The sequence below is a fragment of the Anser anser genome, assembly GCF_964211835.1.
Source record: "Anser anser genome assembly, chromosome: 2".
Taxonomy (NCBI): Eukaryota; Metazoa; Chordata; class Aves; order Anseriformes; family Anatidae; genus Anser; species Anser anser.
In genome coordinates, this window is record NC_139721.1 from 154,084,933 (window position 1) to 154,097,312 (window position 12,380).

The 12,380-nt window shown below is 41.0% G+C and overlaps 1 protein-coding gene across 3 annotated transcripts; it reads right to left on the reverse strand.

The window, feature by feature from the left end:
• Positions 1-587: 587 nt before the first annotated feature.
• Positions 588-8,175, reverse strand: LOC310893188 (uncharacterized protein). 3 transcript variants are annotated; one of them, XR_014578795.1, is made up of 4 exons: positions 8,147-8,175; positions 6,720-6,911; positions 2,862-2,906; positions 588-1,755 (listed from the first exon to the last, which is right to left on the reverse strand). XR_014578795.1 is itself a non-coding variant. In XM_083821797.1 (4 exons), exons 1-4 carry the CDS (start codon positions 7,119-7,121, stop codon positions 1,711-1,713), a joined length of 339 nt encoding a protein of 112 aa, XP_083677923.1. In that variant the 5' UTR covers positions 7,122-7,202; the 3' UTR covers positions 588-1,710. The 3 variants fall into 3 exon arrangements, 2 of the variants coding, with proteins under 2 accessions (XP_083677923.1, XP_083677922.1); XM_083821797.1 differs by lacking the exon at positions 8,147-8,175 and adding an exon at positions 7,062-7,202 and having other exon boundaries at positions 2,862-2,903; XM_083821796.1 differs by lacking the exon at positions 8,147-8,175 and adding an exon at positions 7,062-7,202.
• Between the last annotated feature and the right edge of the window lie 4,205 nt (positions 8,176-12,380).

The window sequence follows — 12,380 nt, forward strand, 5'->3', positions numbered from 1 at the left end:
TGGAGATCCTGAGGCTGGAGAGGACAAGTCATGCACAGAGAGAACAAACCTTACCATGTGGTCTCTCAGGAGTTCCTCTGTTTTTGTGGGCAAAAGGAAAAGTTTTGTGGCTTGGGCTTTTTGGTAGCTGAGCACAGAGCTGATGGTCTGAACTCCCAGAGCACTTTTTCCTTCCAATACTGGTTGAATTTGCACACCCTTTGCCCTGTTCTCTAAATCTAGTTCTCACCTGTCAGTAATCCCTTTCCTGTTTTCAACCAAAGGAAAGACTTGTGCCATGAACAAAGGGGAAGGAGATGCCACATATTAGCAGCCAAGATAAGGTACCAGTATTTAAACAACACCAAATGCTCAGTTCAGACAAAGCAGGATATCTCTGATGAGTCCAGTGCAAATACACGCCTCCACATCAACTGTGGTCACCTAGAGCACCCATTTTGGTTAGATTTTTTTTCCCTCTTTGACCTCTCATCACCTCTTTACTCAGCCTCTCCTTGGAGTATGATGTCTGAGTCAAGCTTTTGAACTCTCTGCATGTAAGTAGGTTTCAAAGTAAGCAAACAAGCTCATACATCCCTTGCCTGTGTAGGTGTGTTCACATATTTTTATTTATTAAAAACAAAATAAAAACATAATCTGATACAATTAAAGATGTATTTCAGAGAGTGGTCTGTGCTGAGAAATGCTTGCACCTGGTATTGTAATTTATGATGTTTAAGAAACAAGTTGGCGTTAAAAAGAATCAAATGACAATACAGACAGTAGGATCCAAAAGTCCCTCCCAAGTTACCAAAACCTAGAGAATTGGATAACATCACTCATGCTATGTTTTCTAATATTTTAGAGTAGTGGTTGCTTGCTATATTCAGGCCTTTGATCTCATAACTTTGGCAGCTGACCGTGAGATAATAAGTGTTAAGGACAATCCAGCAAGAATAAAAATCAGAGCATTTTCTAGGGAGGCACTGAGATGTGATGTGATCGGCGAAGCAAAGTGTATGTGAAGGGCAAACTTTGCTCTCAATTGTCTGATGTAAATGCAGATTTCTGAGTATGGCCCCTTTGCAGGAGGATCAGTTTGAAATGTTAATTCAGCAAATAAAGCAAAAGACATTTTTCAACCTTTTTTTTATTCCCTGAGTTGATAGGACATTTACTATGCACAGCCCCACGAACCTCTTTCTGTATCTGCTTGTTAATTGCATAACGCAGTGAATACTGTCAAAGGAGGACAGAAAATGTGTAACAAAGCAACTGAAAAACTGTCCCAGAAGAAAATGTGTCAGAAACACTACACAGCCACAGCTGGAACAAATGGGAGTGGGCTTGTAGCAGGCCACAGAGAACTGGGTGGTCTCATCCAGAGAGGTTTGGTTGCCCTTTACAGCACTTGGTGGAGCAGGGATGTCGCCAGCTGTGGGGTGTAAAAGTCCCCATGTCATTGCACAGACAGCACTTGTAGTCCTTACCTGTGTCTGCTCTCAGTGCTTGCATGCAATTCAGAGGGAGAATTTGGATCACAACCTGCTTGTAGGCCTGAGTGGTGCAGAAATGTCAACAGTCAGGGTCACCCCTCTGGCACTGCCTGGACATGTTTCTGTCTCAAATGATGCCACATAGCTGAGAATGTGGATTTGCCGAGAGGGTATCCTTCCTTCTTCCCTTTCAGCTCTAGACCAAGGCAGAGATCATCTTACAAAGCCACTCAGTTCATCTGCTGCTCTTCTGCTGTTCAGGTTTTCCAGATCCACCAGACTTGTGTAGTGAAAAGAGACAGGAATCAGCAGGAGAAGATCTGGTAAAACCAACTCTGCTCTCCTGCTTCACTGGCTGGTATACTAACTGGAGACAACTGGCTAAATTAAATGGATAATATTGGACCCTTGACGTGATCTGTGGAGGAATATATTCTTCTGACCTACATCCTCAAACACAGAGTCATCTTCTATACATAGTACTTTACAAGTTAAGATGAAATAGAATAGGCTGGAACAAATTCATACATACATTTTCAGTTGTATTATAAGGAAAACAAACTTTCCTTTTTGTCCCACCAGATAAACACCACTGACATTCAAAGACAATATCCAACCAGAGCAAAATGAGCTTCAAACACTGAAGTCCTAAGACGCCATTTTGCCACCTCTGTGGGATTTTCCAATGGTGTGTGACTGAACTTCAGCCTCGAACTTGGCTCTGGACCAAACCAAAGGCCAGAGGAGCATGAGCTCGTAGTTTTTTTTAAAGATCCAGTCCTGCCATATGTTTACCAGCGATATCCTAATTGTCTATGCAATACTCAGTCTGCTATGGATTTTGCAGCAGCTGTCAATAGCGCTCATTCATCACAGGCCCAAGATAATTGAAGCGCTCCATCTGCTGCAGGGCCACTATTATCAACAGTGATACTTGTGTCAGTAACTTACTGAAGAAGGACCTGAACTTGCTCCGAGTGAAAAATCAATGGGAGAATTCCTGTTGGCAGTGGTGGAAACAGCCCTAACCCTTTCAGTACTGCTCAGCACCCATCTCTGCTGGGAGGAGGTGAGCGCAGGCTCAGCTCTGCATCACCCACCAGGATGGATGGCTCTGCTAATGGGTCCCACAAAGCATGCTGGAGCACAGATCCCCTCTGAGACAGAGCAAAGCAGAAGAATTAGGACTGGTCTGAAGAAAAAAGTGATGTCAGCTCACATAGATGAGAGGCAGAATTCAAGTTATGCGCCCAGTGTAAGGCCCCTGACTGTACAAACAGCCAGGCATGTTTACGGGAAAGTGCTAAAGGAATTAATCTGTTACTCAGCAACACTAATCAAGGCTCCTACCCCATGCAGTTCATAAAGTCCTATATCCATGCATACCTTTATGCTCATGTTCACAGTCAGCCCCATTCCATCTTCTGTCTGCTGTACAAAGGGAAGGAAAAAAACAAGGTCTGTGCAGTAAAGCTAGTTATTATAATACAGCATTATTTTTTTCTCAGATAAAACATTTTTTATCATTTTCAGTTCACTTTCCTCCTATTTTTGTCTACTTAAAAAAAAAAAATCTTTTTCTTTTTACATTTTCTTCCAGAAAAAGAACAAACTTTTGAAAACCAAGGCAAGTTATGACCTCCTTAACAAAGAGGGGAAAACAGAAGTTGTTGTCCTGCTGTTGCGAGTGCAGATGAGATCAAACCAGAACTTTAAATCAGAACACCCTTGAACTTTCAAGGTCAGGTTCACGTCTAAACTTTACTGCTAAGGCGAGTCAAAGCCTGTGCTCAGATGGATGTGGATAGCTCCTACTGAGTTCAGTCAGCATTCGTTGATTGTAACGGTAATATTTTTGTTGCATTTGTTTACTTCAGTGCAGATTCTCAAGGATCTGACTCCATTTTCATTCTTTCTTGTTCCTACACTTTGTAAGAAAGGCTACTTATTTGAATACATTTGGGTGCTCCTTATGTACCGAACTATGTGAGATTAGGAAAACCAGAACTTTAGTGAGAGCAGCCGTCCTTGCAGTGTCACTTTGACAATGAAAAATAAAGAGTGCCGAAGGTTCACAGAAGATAACGTTGCATGGTCTCAAAATACAAAGCAGAAGCATGATTCCACTTTTATTAGAGGGGCACAGAAAGTAGGGCGTTGTTGCACTGGGCAATTATTTAGATGCTTTTTAAAATGTTTTGTTGCTTAGTATGTTCTAGACATGAATGATTTTAAGGAGTAAGTAACACCTTTTATTGGAGCAACAGGAATAGCTGGAATGGGCAGTACGTTTTTGAATTCCCTGCCAGTGAGGGACTGAGTCCCCCCCATTTATCTGACAGCACCACAAGATGGAGGAAAGTCATGGGACACCTCTGGATTGAGGTGACAGGGAAAACTGCAAAGGGAGTTTCCCATGTTGTTGTCTATTTTCTGTGGATGTTCCCTTATTTTCTTCAATACACAAGGAGTCAAGATAGCTTTTTAAAAATGTGTGAATCAAGTTGATCAGGAGGAAAAGAAGGAAGAAAAAGCAAGGGTGAGGCATGGTTTGAGTGAATGGCCGAAGTCAAAATAGAGATGACCCCAAGAAACACAGATGTATTCCTGTGCTAGAGAGAATCAGTTCATACCAGAAGAAAGAGATGAGTATTTTTTGATAAATTTTGATTTTTAGAGGGAATGTAAATATTATACCTAAAAAGATACCTTTCTTTTCAATATTTAATGAGCCTTTACTTTTGTCCATCTACTTTTAGTATATGAAAACAAGCCTATAACACAGGAACATTCTCTCCAGTCATAGTGTAACAGATGTGCAAACCATTAGTATCTGCTACCCATTCCAAGTCATTAAATCTGAAACCCTGCAGGAGGAGTCAAAGGTGCCACCAGGGGATCTGTGTCAGTTATGGTGTTTCTACTTAGCTGATTTCACTAGGAGAGCCATTGCTTTACCTTGAGGCATACTGGGGAGAGAGATCTGTATTAATTGTGGACAAAGTCGCTATGAAAACGTGCAGGTTGAGTCATAAGATCTGTTTCCTGAGGCCTTCACCACAATGGTGGGGAAATTAATGGTGCCTCACTGACAAGGGAAGGTGTAAATAGAATCCAATGAACTTAAAAATTGAGTTAAAACAGAGAAGATCCTTGGCTAAAATGCTTAAGTATTTGGGGAAAAAGGCAATGCCAGGATTTTGATTCACGATAGGTCAGCTTCAATGGTGAGATGAAAAGCTCAGGCTGGGCACTTCAACAGAGTAGCTATGGAAAACAGTACAGAAAGAGGTTAGGGTCCATGTAGGGTCTTCATCCCCAGCGTGACAGGTGTGGAGATCCAGGACTTGGGAACTGCCTTGTCATTGCATTCAGTGCTCCTGAAATGACCAGCCCATCTCAAGATAACCAGAATTGCAAGGGGACAGTCCAAGGGCAGGAGGGAAACTTGAACCTTCCCATGAAGTCAATGAAAATATAGGCTGGGGAGATGAGGTGTCTTTCCTTCAGAAGTCCCTGCCCCCTGCCCACTGAGGACACAGGTGGCCCTGGTGGGTGCTGAAACTAGGCCTTGGAACAGAACAGAACTGGCTGAACAAGAGAAGAAACCTCGTGCATCTTCTAGAAACCCAGGCATCACGACGTGCCTCAGGCACACAGATTCCTCTTCCCTGTTCAGAAGATGCTGATCCTCCTAGGAGAGAATTTGAAGGCCTTATACGCCCCAGATTCACAGCATTTTTGTAGCCTGCATGGCATTCCGGCACCCAGCTGACTTTCTGATGTTACATGTGGGTGAGCTTTTGCTCACTCTCTTGCCATCTCTCCGTAAGCAGCACGAGCCGAAGCAGGGCAAGTGTCACGGGCAGAAGCAAGTGTCACTGGTTCCGGAAACTTTATTGCTCAGAAGTGGCACTTGGCCAGCAGAGCAGAAAGAGAAGAGCTCATAGTTGTGTGCTTGCACACACTGACAAAACTGCTACTGATGAATCAGAAAGAGAAATCTGGAGAGGTGACCTTGGGAGGTCACAGAAGACTAGTTTTTGCCAACAAATATGAACATTTGCAATGAGACTGTGGCCTGGTGCCAGTCACTGTTTTATGTGCTATCTCATCAAAACATATGAATTTTCAATAGCTGGTTTGGAGGCCTACTTGCTGCAGCATTATATCTCTCTAACTCCTACAGGTTTTGAATTGTACAGATACAAAAGCAGGGTATTGAGGAAAGCTGGCGCTTGGATTTTCATTGTTCTCAACGAACATTTTCCTGCATTCTGAAAATCGCCGAGTGGTCAAGTGCCGGAAGGTCACTAAGCAACGTGGCAAAACTGATGACAGAAGGGAGGCAAAAAAATCTCTGGAAAATGAAACTCCTCCATTGTCCGGTCTGGAAGGTCAAAAATTGCCATTTTAGATTGCTCATGTTAATGGAGGCTCACCCACCCTAGGTGTCAGCCCTTCAGAGAGAACTACTGTAAATATCGCCATCTGTGATGTTCCTGGTGAAGGACTCTGCTGATGTAAAGGTTATTACTCATTTATAAACATATGGCTATTATAATCATTTGGTCCTCTATTCATAGTGGGATTTTTGACTTGATGGAGCTCAGTTTCAAACCAAAAATATTTTGGTTTATTTTTTTTCACTATTCAGCACTAAGGGGGCATTATCAATATGATTTATATTAATAAAACAACATCCCACTGTGGCAAATTCTTAAATCAACAGATGTGATTTGACATCCAAAAAAATCCCATTGAAAGCAGTCAGTCTGAGCGAGCACCACCCAGTGCAGTCTGAAATCAAATTCTGCAGCAACCATGAAAAAGAGTGTGAACAAAAAGAAATTGTCCCAACTAAACAAAATAATAAAAGTTAACAGAGAATGTATGTATGTTTGCCTTTTTGGCATTATTTCCGTTTTGCAAATCTAGAGAGATAAAATACTGAAGTTTACAGTGCTTGAGCTGACAGCACCTTTTTAGCAATGTGAGATGGCTCTGAATGTGGGTTTTTAAACTATGGATTTTATTGCCTGTGTGTGTGATGTGTGAATATTTGAGCATGTGCGTTTGTGCATATACATGCCTTTCAAGTAAGCCCTTTAGATCTAAGATCCCATTTCCTCCATATAGTCAACAAAGACCATAAAGCAATTTCTGTAGGAGCAAGAGTTCACCTAGAAGACCTGAAAGCTAAAAATTCCCACCAAACCAGTTCAGACACAATGCATAGCTTACCTGTTGTCTGTCTGCTTCCAGAAGCAAAGGGACCGGTTCATCAAACTTATTGTAAATGCCTAGCTCAGGCTGAGATGAATTGCTTCCTAAACTCCATTGACTTCGTTGAGAGTTTTTATTAGGCCCTTGATTAAGAGTTTTGATGACAGTAGAGCCTGTGTTTGTACGGTTGTCCCTAATATTATGCAAACTCTGAAAAAAAAAAGTATTTTATCCGTTGCTCTACTGAGATATCTTGCAGTAAACCACACACCCATCCACAAATAGGCATGGCTGGATTCCACATACAAAACCATTTCTCTCCCTACTTTTCACCAGCACGTCAAATAAAGTAAGAATTACCAATACATCATCCTGCTTCCTGAGAAACATTTTTTCTTGGAGGAGAATCGCATATGCCATATTTTAAATAATATGTAAAAAAAAAAAAAAAAATCTTGTTACTGGTATTGCCTTGGATTACTCTAACAAAGTACTCTAACACCCAGCCCTCATTTAATCTCTAATAATGTTTACGTAATGCAGCTGCAAAGCCAAGCAGCGTATTAGCTCATCTCAGCTGAATGAAGAGCAAGTTGCACTTTCTAGGTCTTAGGCCAGACATAGCAGGCATAGCGCTGCAGTGTTCGAACTACAAATGTTAAAACGCAGTAAGGAAAAGAAAATATAAATAAAGGTAACAGCAAGGTTGGCTTTGGTATTTGTTAAACTAAGCTTGGGGAATGAAGATGACGTACTTCAGTATCAGTTGCTGATTTTTTAAAAACCTTTCTTTGTGTTTAAATCAGCCTTAAAATCCTTTCATTTCCTAGCAGTTATTTTTATATACATATTTAAGGTAGAACTGATACTATAACCTCTGAAGAGAATCCACTGGAGAATACTCATGTTCTTGAGAAACCTTCAAATATGGAGATATGATTTTTTGTGAAAGTGGGTGAATATCCCTGATTTATGGCATATACCACAGAGGACTCTGAACACCGAACCACAATGGTTCTTCATAGTGAGCTGAGGCCAACGTTTGCTCTGCTATTGAACTGCCTGCACTTTCTTTTAGCAGATCTAAACATGGTAGTGATGCAATTACACTTCAATTTCTAACAGAATGTGTATACATTCCAAGATTTGGATTTTATTTTTTTAATGATAGAAACTAGCATGTTGGAAAACATCACCTGTACATGTTTAAATTTTCCTTCTAATACAAAACTATGAGTTCAGTCTCTGAGCAAATATTATGTTTTCACCTCTGCAACTTGCCTAGCAGATATATATTAATTATGTACCTTTGAATGAAAAGGAATAGAAACAGAGTGGATAAATGACTTTACAGAGCCAGAAATAGAATCAAGATTTCCTAAAATCCATTCTACTGCCTCCACCACAAGCCTATTTCTGGGAAAAGACCAGGAAGTTTACCATACATTGTTTCTTCCCCAATTTATTCCATTAGGTCACTGCAAAGGGTCTGTGGACATTCTTGCTACAGTTTAAATAGTAGCTTAATTAAGTTTATCTTGAACCTGTTCCCAATAGGCTTGAGATAAACTAAAGCATCTGTGCAATGCAGCTATAAGTTTTACTTTTAAGCCTATTGTTTAACTGTTGTTGATGTTTCCTCATAGAGTGTAGACTTGAGATATGGATCTGAACAGAAGAAATACTCCTCAGATTTTGTAAAATTCAGAAATAGTTGGATTTAGGAAATTTTGTTCAATTAATAGTTACAAGCAGGCCATTTGCTGCAGATCTGCTTCCTTGTGATTTTTAACATTAAGTTCCTAGCTCCAAACGTTCTCCCAAAAGCCAAGAAAATTGTTTATTGTTTAAAAAATTGTTTAAACTTGTTGTTTAAGTTTTTACAAAACAGTTCCAGAAGGAGTTTCACCATCCTTCAGTGCTGACTCGGGGCACCATGACTGGGGGAAATACCTGCATCACTTCCTTTACTTTTCCCCAGAAAAATTCCATAATAAACACTACAAGTGAATTTGCAGAGTCTGTACTTACAGGCGTAATCTCCTATTGACATATGTATAAACTACAAGGGGACACACTATCCAGTCACAGTGTAATGCTCTATCAGCCAGATTTCTGGGATTTTTGAGCAGTGTACTCTGTGTATGGCAACTGTGGGCTAGTGTTTGCCCATTCTTCACTGCTTAAAGCCTCTGGTTTTGTCTTGAGGGTCCACGTAAGGTCAACTTCCCACCCCCCAACAGTGGCATAGAAAACTGCACTGAAGGTGGAAGAAAATGCCTCTCCTTACTAAGCAGCCAGTGTTGATAAAACAGTTCTCTGTTAGAATAGCTTTAAGGGCAAACAGTGAGGAGGTTTACCCATTCAAACAAAGTTAAGAGCAAGCAAATTCTCTTAAAGATGTACCTATGTCTGAGATCTTTGTTTTGTTTTCAGTTACTTGATAGAAAATAAAGATAAAGATAAGAGCAGGCTGCATTGAAAAATCCTCTGTGCTCCTGAAAATGTTTCTTTTGTGTTCAACTGAGAAACATAAGAGAAGGCCACTTGAGCCAAATGGGAATATTAATATTTTAAAAATTCTCTATAAGAATAACCTCTTAGAGCATTTTCCTTTCCTTTCCTTTCCTTTCCTTTCCTTTCCTTTCCTTTCCTTTCCTTTCCTTTCCTTTCCTTTCCTTTCCTTTCCTTTCCTTTCCTTTCCTTTCCTTTCCTTTCCTTTCCTTTCCTTTCCTTTCCTTTCCTTTCCTTTCCTTTCCTTTCCTTTCCTTTCCTTTCCTTTCCTTTCCTTTCCTTTCCTTTCCTTTCCTTTCCTTTCCTTTCCTTTCCTTTCCTTTCCTTTCCTTTCCTTTCCTTTCCTTTCCTTTCCTTTCCTTTCCTTTCCTTTCCTTTCCTTTCCTTTCCTTTCCTTTTTCCTTTCCTTTCCTTTCCTTTTTCCTTTCCTTTCCTTTTTCCTTTCCTTTCCTTTCCTTTCCTTTCCTTTCCTTTCCTTTCCTTTCCTTTCCTTTCCTTTCCTTTCCTTTCCTTTCCTTTCCTTTCCTTTCCTTTCCTTTCCTTTCCTTTCCTTTCCTTTCCTTTCCTTTCCTTTCCTTTCCTTTCCTTTCCTTTCCTTTCCTTTCCTTTCCTTTCCTTTCCTTTCCTTTCCTTTCCTTTCCTTTCCTTTCCTTTCCTTTCCTTTCCTTTCCTTTCCTTTCCTTTCCTTTCCTTTCCTTTCCTTTCCTTTCCTCTTTTTATTTTGAAACCCTTTTTAACTTCTGCTTTCTCATTCTTTCTGGAAAAGAAGGAGTATGGAGAATGCACATGTTTTGCCCTGTCTAATCGACTTGTTTTTATGTACTCAGGGCTTAAGAGAAAGCGATCAAAGGTGAGGCTGTGTGGTTTGTAAACACCAGGCTGTGGTTATATTGTGGAATTTGCATATAATTCTGTCACTAACTTCTGCTTGCTCGTCCTCTCGTGGAGCTTCAGATGGCATCTCGACAAAGGCTTCTCTAAAAACTTGTTCATTAGTAAAGTAGGACTGTGGGGTTTTGCTACTGTTGTCTGGCTTGGGGATGGGATTTGAGTGGCTGGTCCAGTTTCAAATTTAGACAAGGGCCAAACTGGAAATTCAAGATGCTGTTAGGACAGGACCACAAACGAGGAAGGAGTTCAGCCCGAAATGTGGGGGCAGCCCAGAACTCTCTTTGCCGTGCTGACCAGGATCAAACAATGACTCAGAGCTCCCTGAAAGAGATGCAAGATGGGAGCCTGCACCACACGAAACATACCTCCTCCTGCTTCCAGGGGCACATCCTTTGAAGTAGATGTCCTGAAAGAAATGCATATGTCATCAGGGATGTAGACAAGGGATTCACATGCAGATCCTGCTTAAAGGGACGAAAGAGGAAGAGAAATCCCGTTTCTCCTCCAGCTGTAACTTCAGCTGTTTTCACCTTTCATGGTCCTTGGAAGTGGAGGGCTCTTCACAACTGCCCATATTATCACTTCCATAAGCGCTGTCTCTCCCGGAGGCTTTGCTGTCCTCCTGGGACAGAGCATACCCTAAGCTAACACAGAGGCAAGTGGTGCTCGACAGGACCACACTGTAGATTGTTCATTCTGTTATATGCTGGCTAAATGCTCAAACAGGTGGAGAGGTGGGATTTTCTGTGGTGTGGAGTTCCCAAGCACTGCTCTGCTCCATGAGAGCAGGATCACATCAGAAAAGGCAGCCCAGACAGAGAACTTCACCTTTTCGAGAGCTATGAGATCATCTGCAGAGATAGAGCACTTAAAATGAATTAGTGTATTCCACCACAGCAAAAACTATAAATAGAGTGCTTATAAATAAACCAGTTTTGTCCCTCGCTCAGGCACCAATTCAGCATTCTCTCCTTCTGTGTCTAACACAGACTTCCACTTACATCCCACGGATGATTTCCATGGGATACGGGTGCTTGCTTTCAGTTATGCCATGTTTTGCTGAATTTAAGCCATAGTGCTAAGTTAGCCAAGGTATCAACCTCTCTTCCCTGTTAAATCTACAGTGTTCAGTAGCCTAAACCTCTCTGTGAATCCAGATCTTACATTTTGGGACCAATTTGAATGCTTTATGAATGAGAGGTTGATATTTCCTCTTCCAAAACTTCTGTTCACCATTCTGAAGTGACTAGTGCTCCTTGCATAAGGAAGCTACTGTTTTCATAGGACATCTTGCTTATTCCAACACATAAGCAGCCTCCTTATGTTGTGAAAAGAAAAACACCACAACTGTTACAAGTTTTCTGAAACACAGTTTAATTTGAAAGGAACTGTGTGCAGCTATAACCTGTAAGCAACACTAAACAGCATTATTATATCAAACACAGTTTGATACACCAAGCCCCAAACCCTGAACCTTCCAGAGATGTGCATTTCTGGATTGGCTAAAAGAGCAAGATTATATGGTTCAAACACATCTGCTCAATCAAATGTCCTGAGAACAGTGGCGGTATACTCAAGGGAGTGGTCAAAAATCTGATATTACCATGGGCAACTTGGTACAAGTTCATGCTGCCAGTTTACACCAGTATGTGAAATTGCCATGAAATTGCCACTGACCATGATGATGCTGAGATGTTTAAGATTCCCATATTGATCTTTCTGAGCCTATAAGCACTTTTTTTTTCTATAGCTGACAAGTCTGCAGTGATTCAAGCAGAGAGTGTAGCATAAGTGGACAGCATTTGTACAGTTTCTGTTCTAATATACCAGCTCTGCCAGCAGTGTCTGAGCTCACAGACTAAGCCTATCTCAAACACTTACACTGACACACAGAAATACCTCAGGTAATAGATTAGCTTAAATGCAGCCTTTCTTTACCTGCAAATTGCAGCATGGTTTTGCCCTTGCAGTGTTTGCTAGCTCAAGAAATGTTGCGTGGATATGTGAGATGCCGCTGTGCGCCTGCCACCAGGTCACCGGCCTCTCTGGTGAGTCTCGCCGCCTCTTCAACCATTTTCTCCTTGGATGATCTTTACATCTGATTGCAAAGCATTTTTCCTTGCAGAAGTGGTGTATGTTCTGCTTATTACCCTGTATGCATTTCAGTTTCTTCAAATTTAGCTGCTAGTTTATTTGTTTATTTTTACATGTTTTCTGCACATGCACACAAGTGCTTTGTTTTGTTTTTAAATGCAGCATCTAGTTTCAGTATAA

Bases quoted from the DNA above. Each gene is read 5' to 3' on its own strand.
- LOC310893188 (XM_083821796.1), bottom strand. From the start codon at position 7,121: ATGGCATATGCGATTCTCCTCCAAGAAAAAATGTTTCTCAGGAAGCAG. The intron at 6,912-7,061 runs GTAATTCTTACT...TTTTTTTTTCAG, and splicing joins GGAAGCAGGATGATGTATTG to AGTTTGCATAATATTAGGGA. The intron at 1,756-2,861 runs GTATGCATGGAT...TCACTACACAAG, and splicing joins CTGTGAACATGAGCATAAAG to TCTGGTGGATCTGGAAAACC.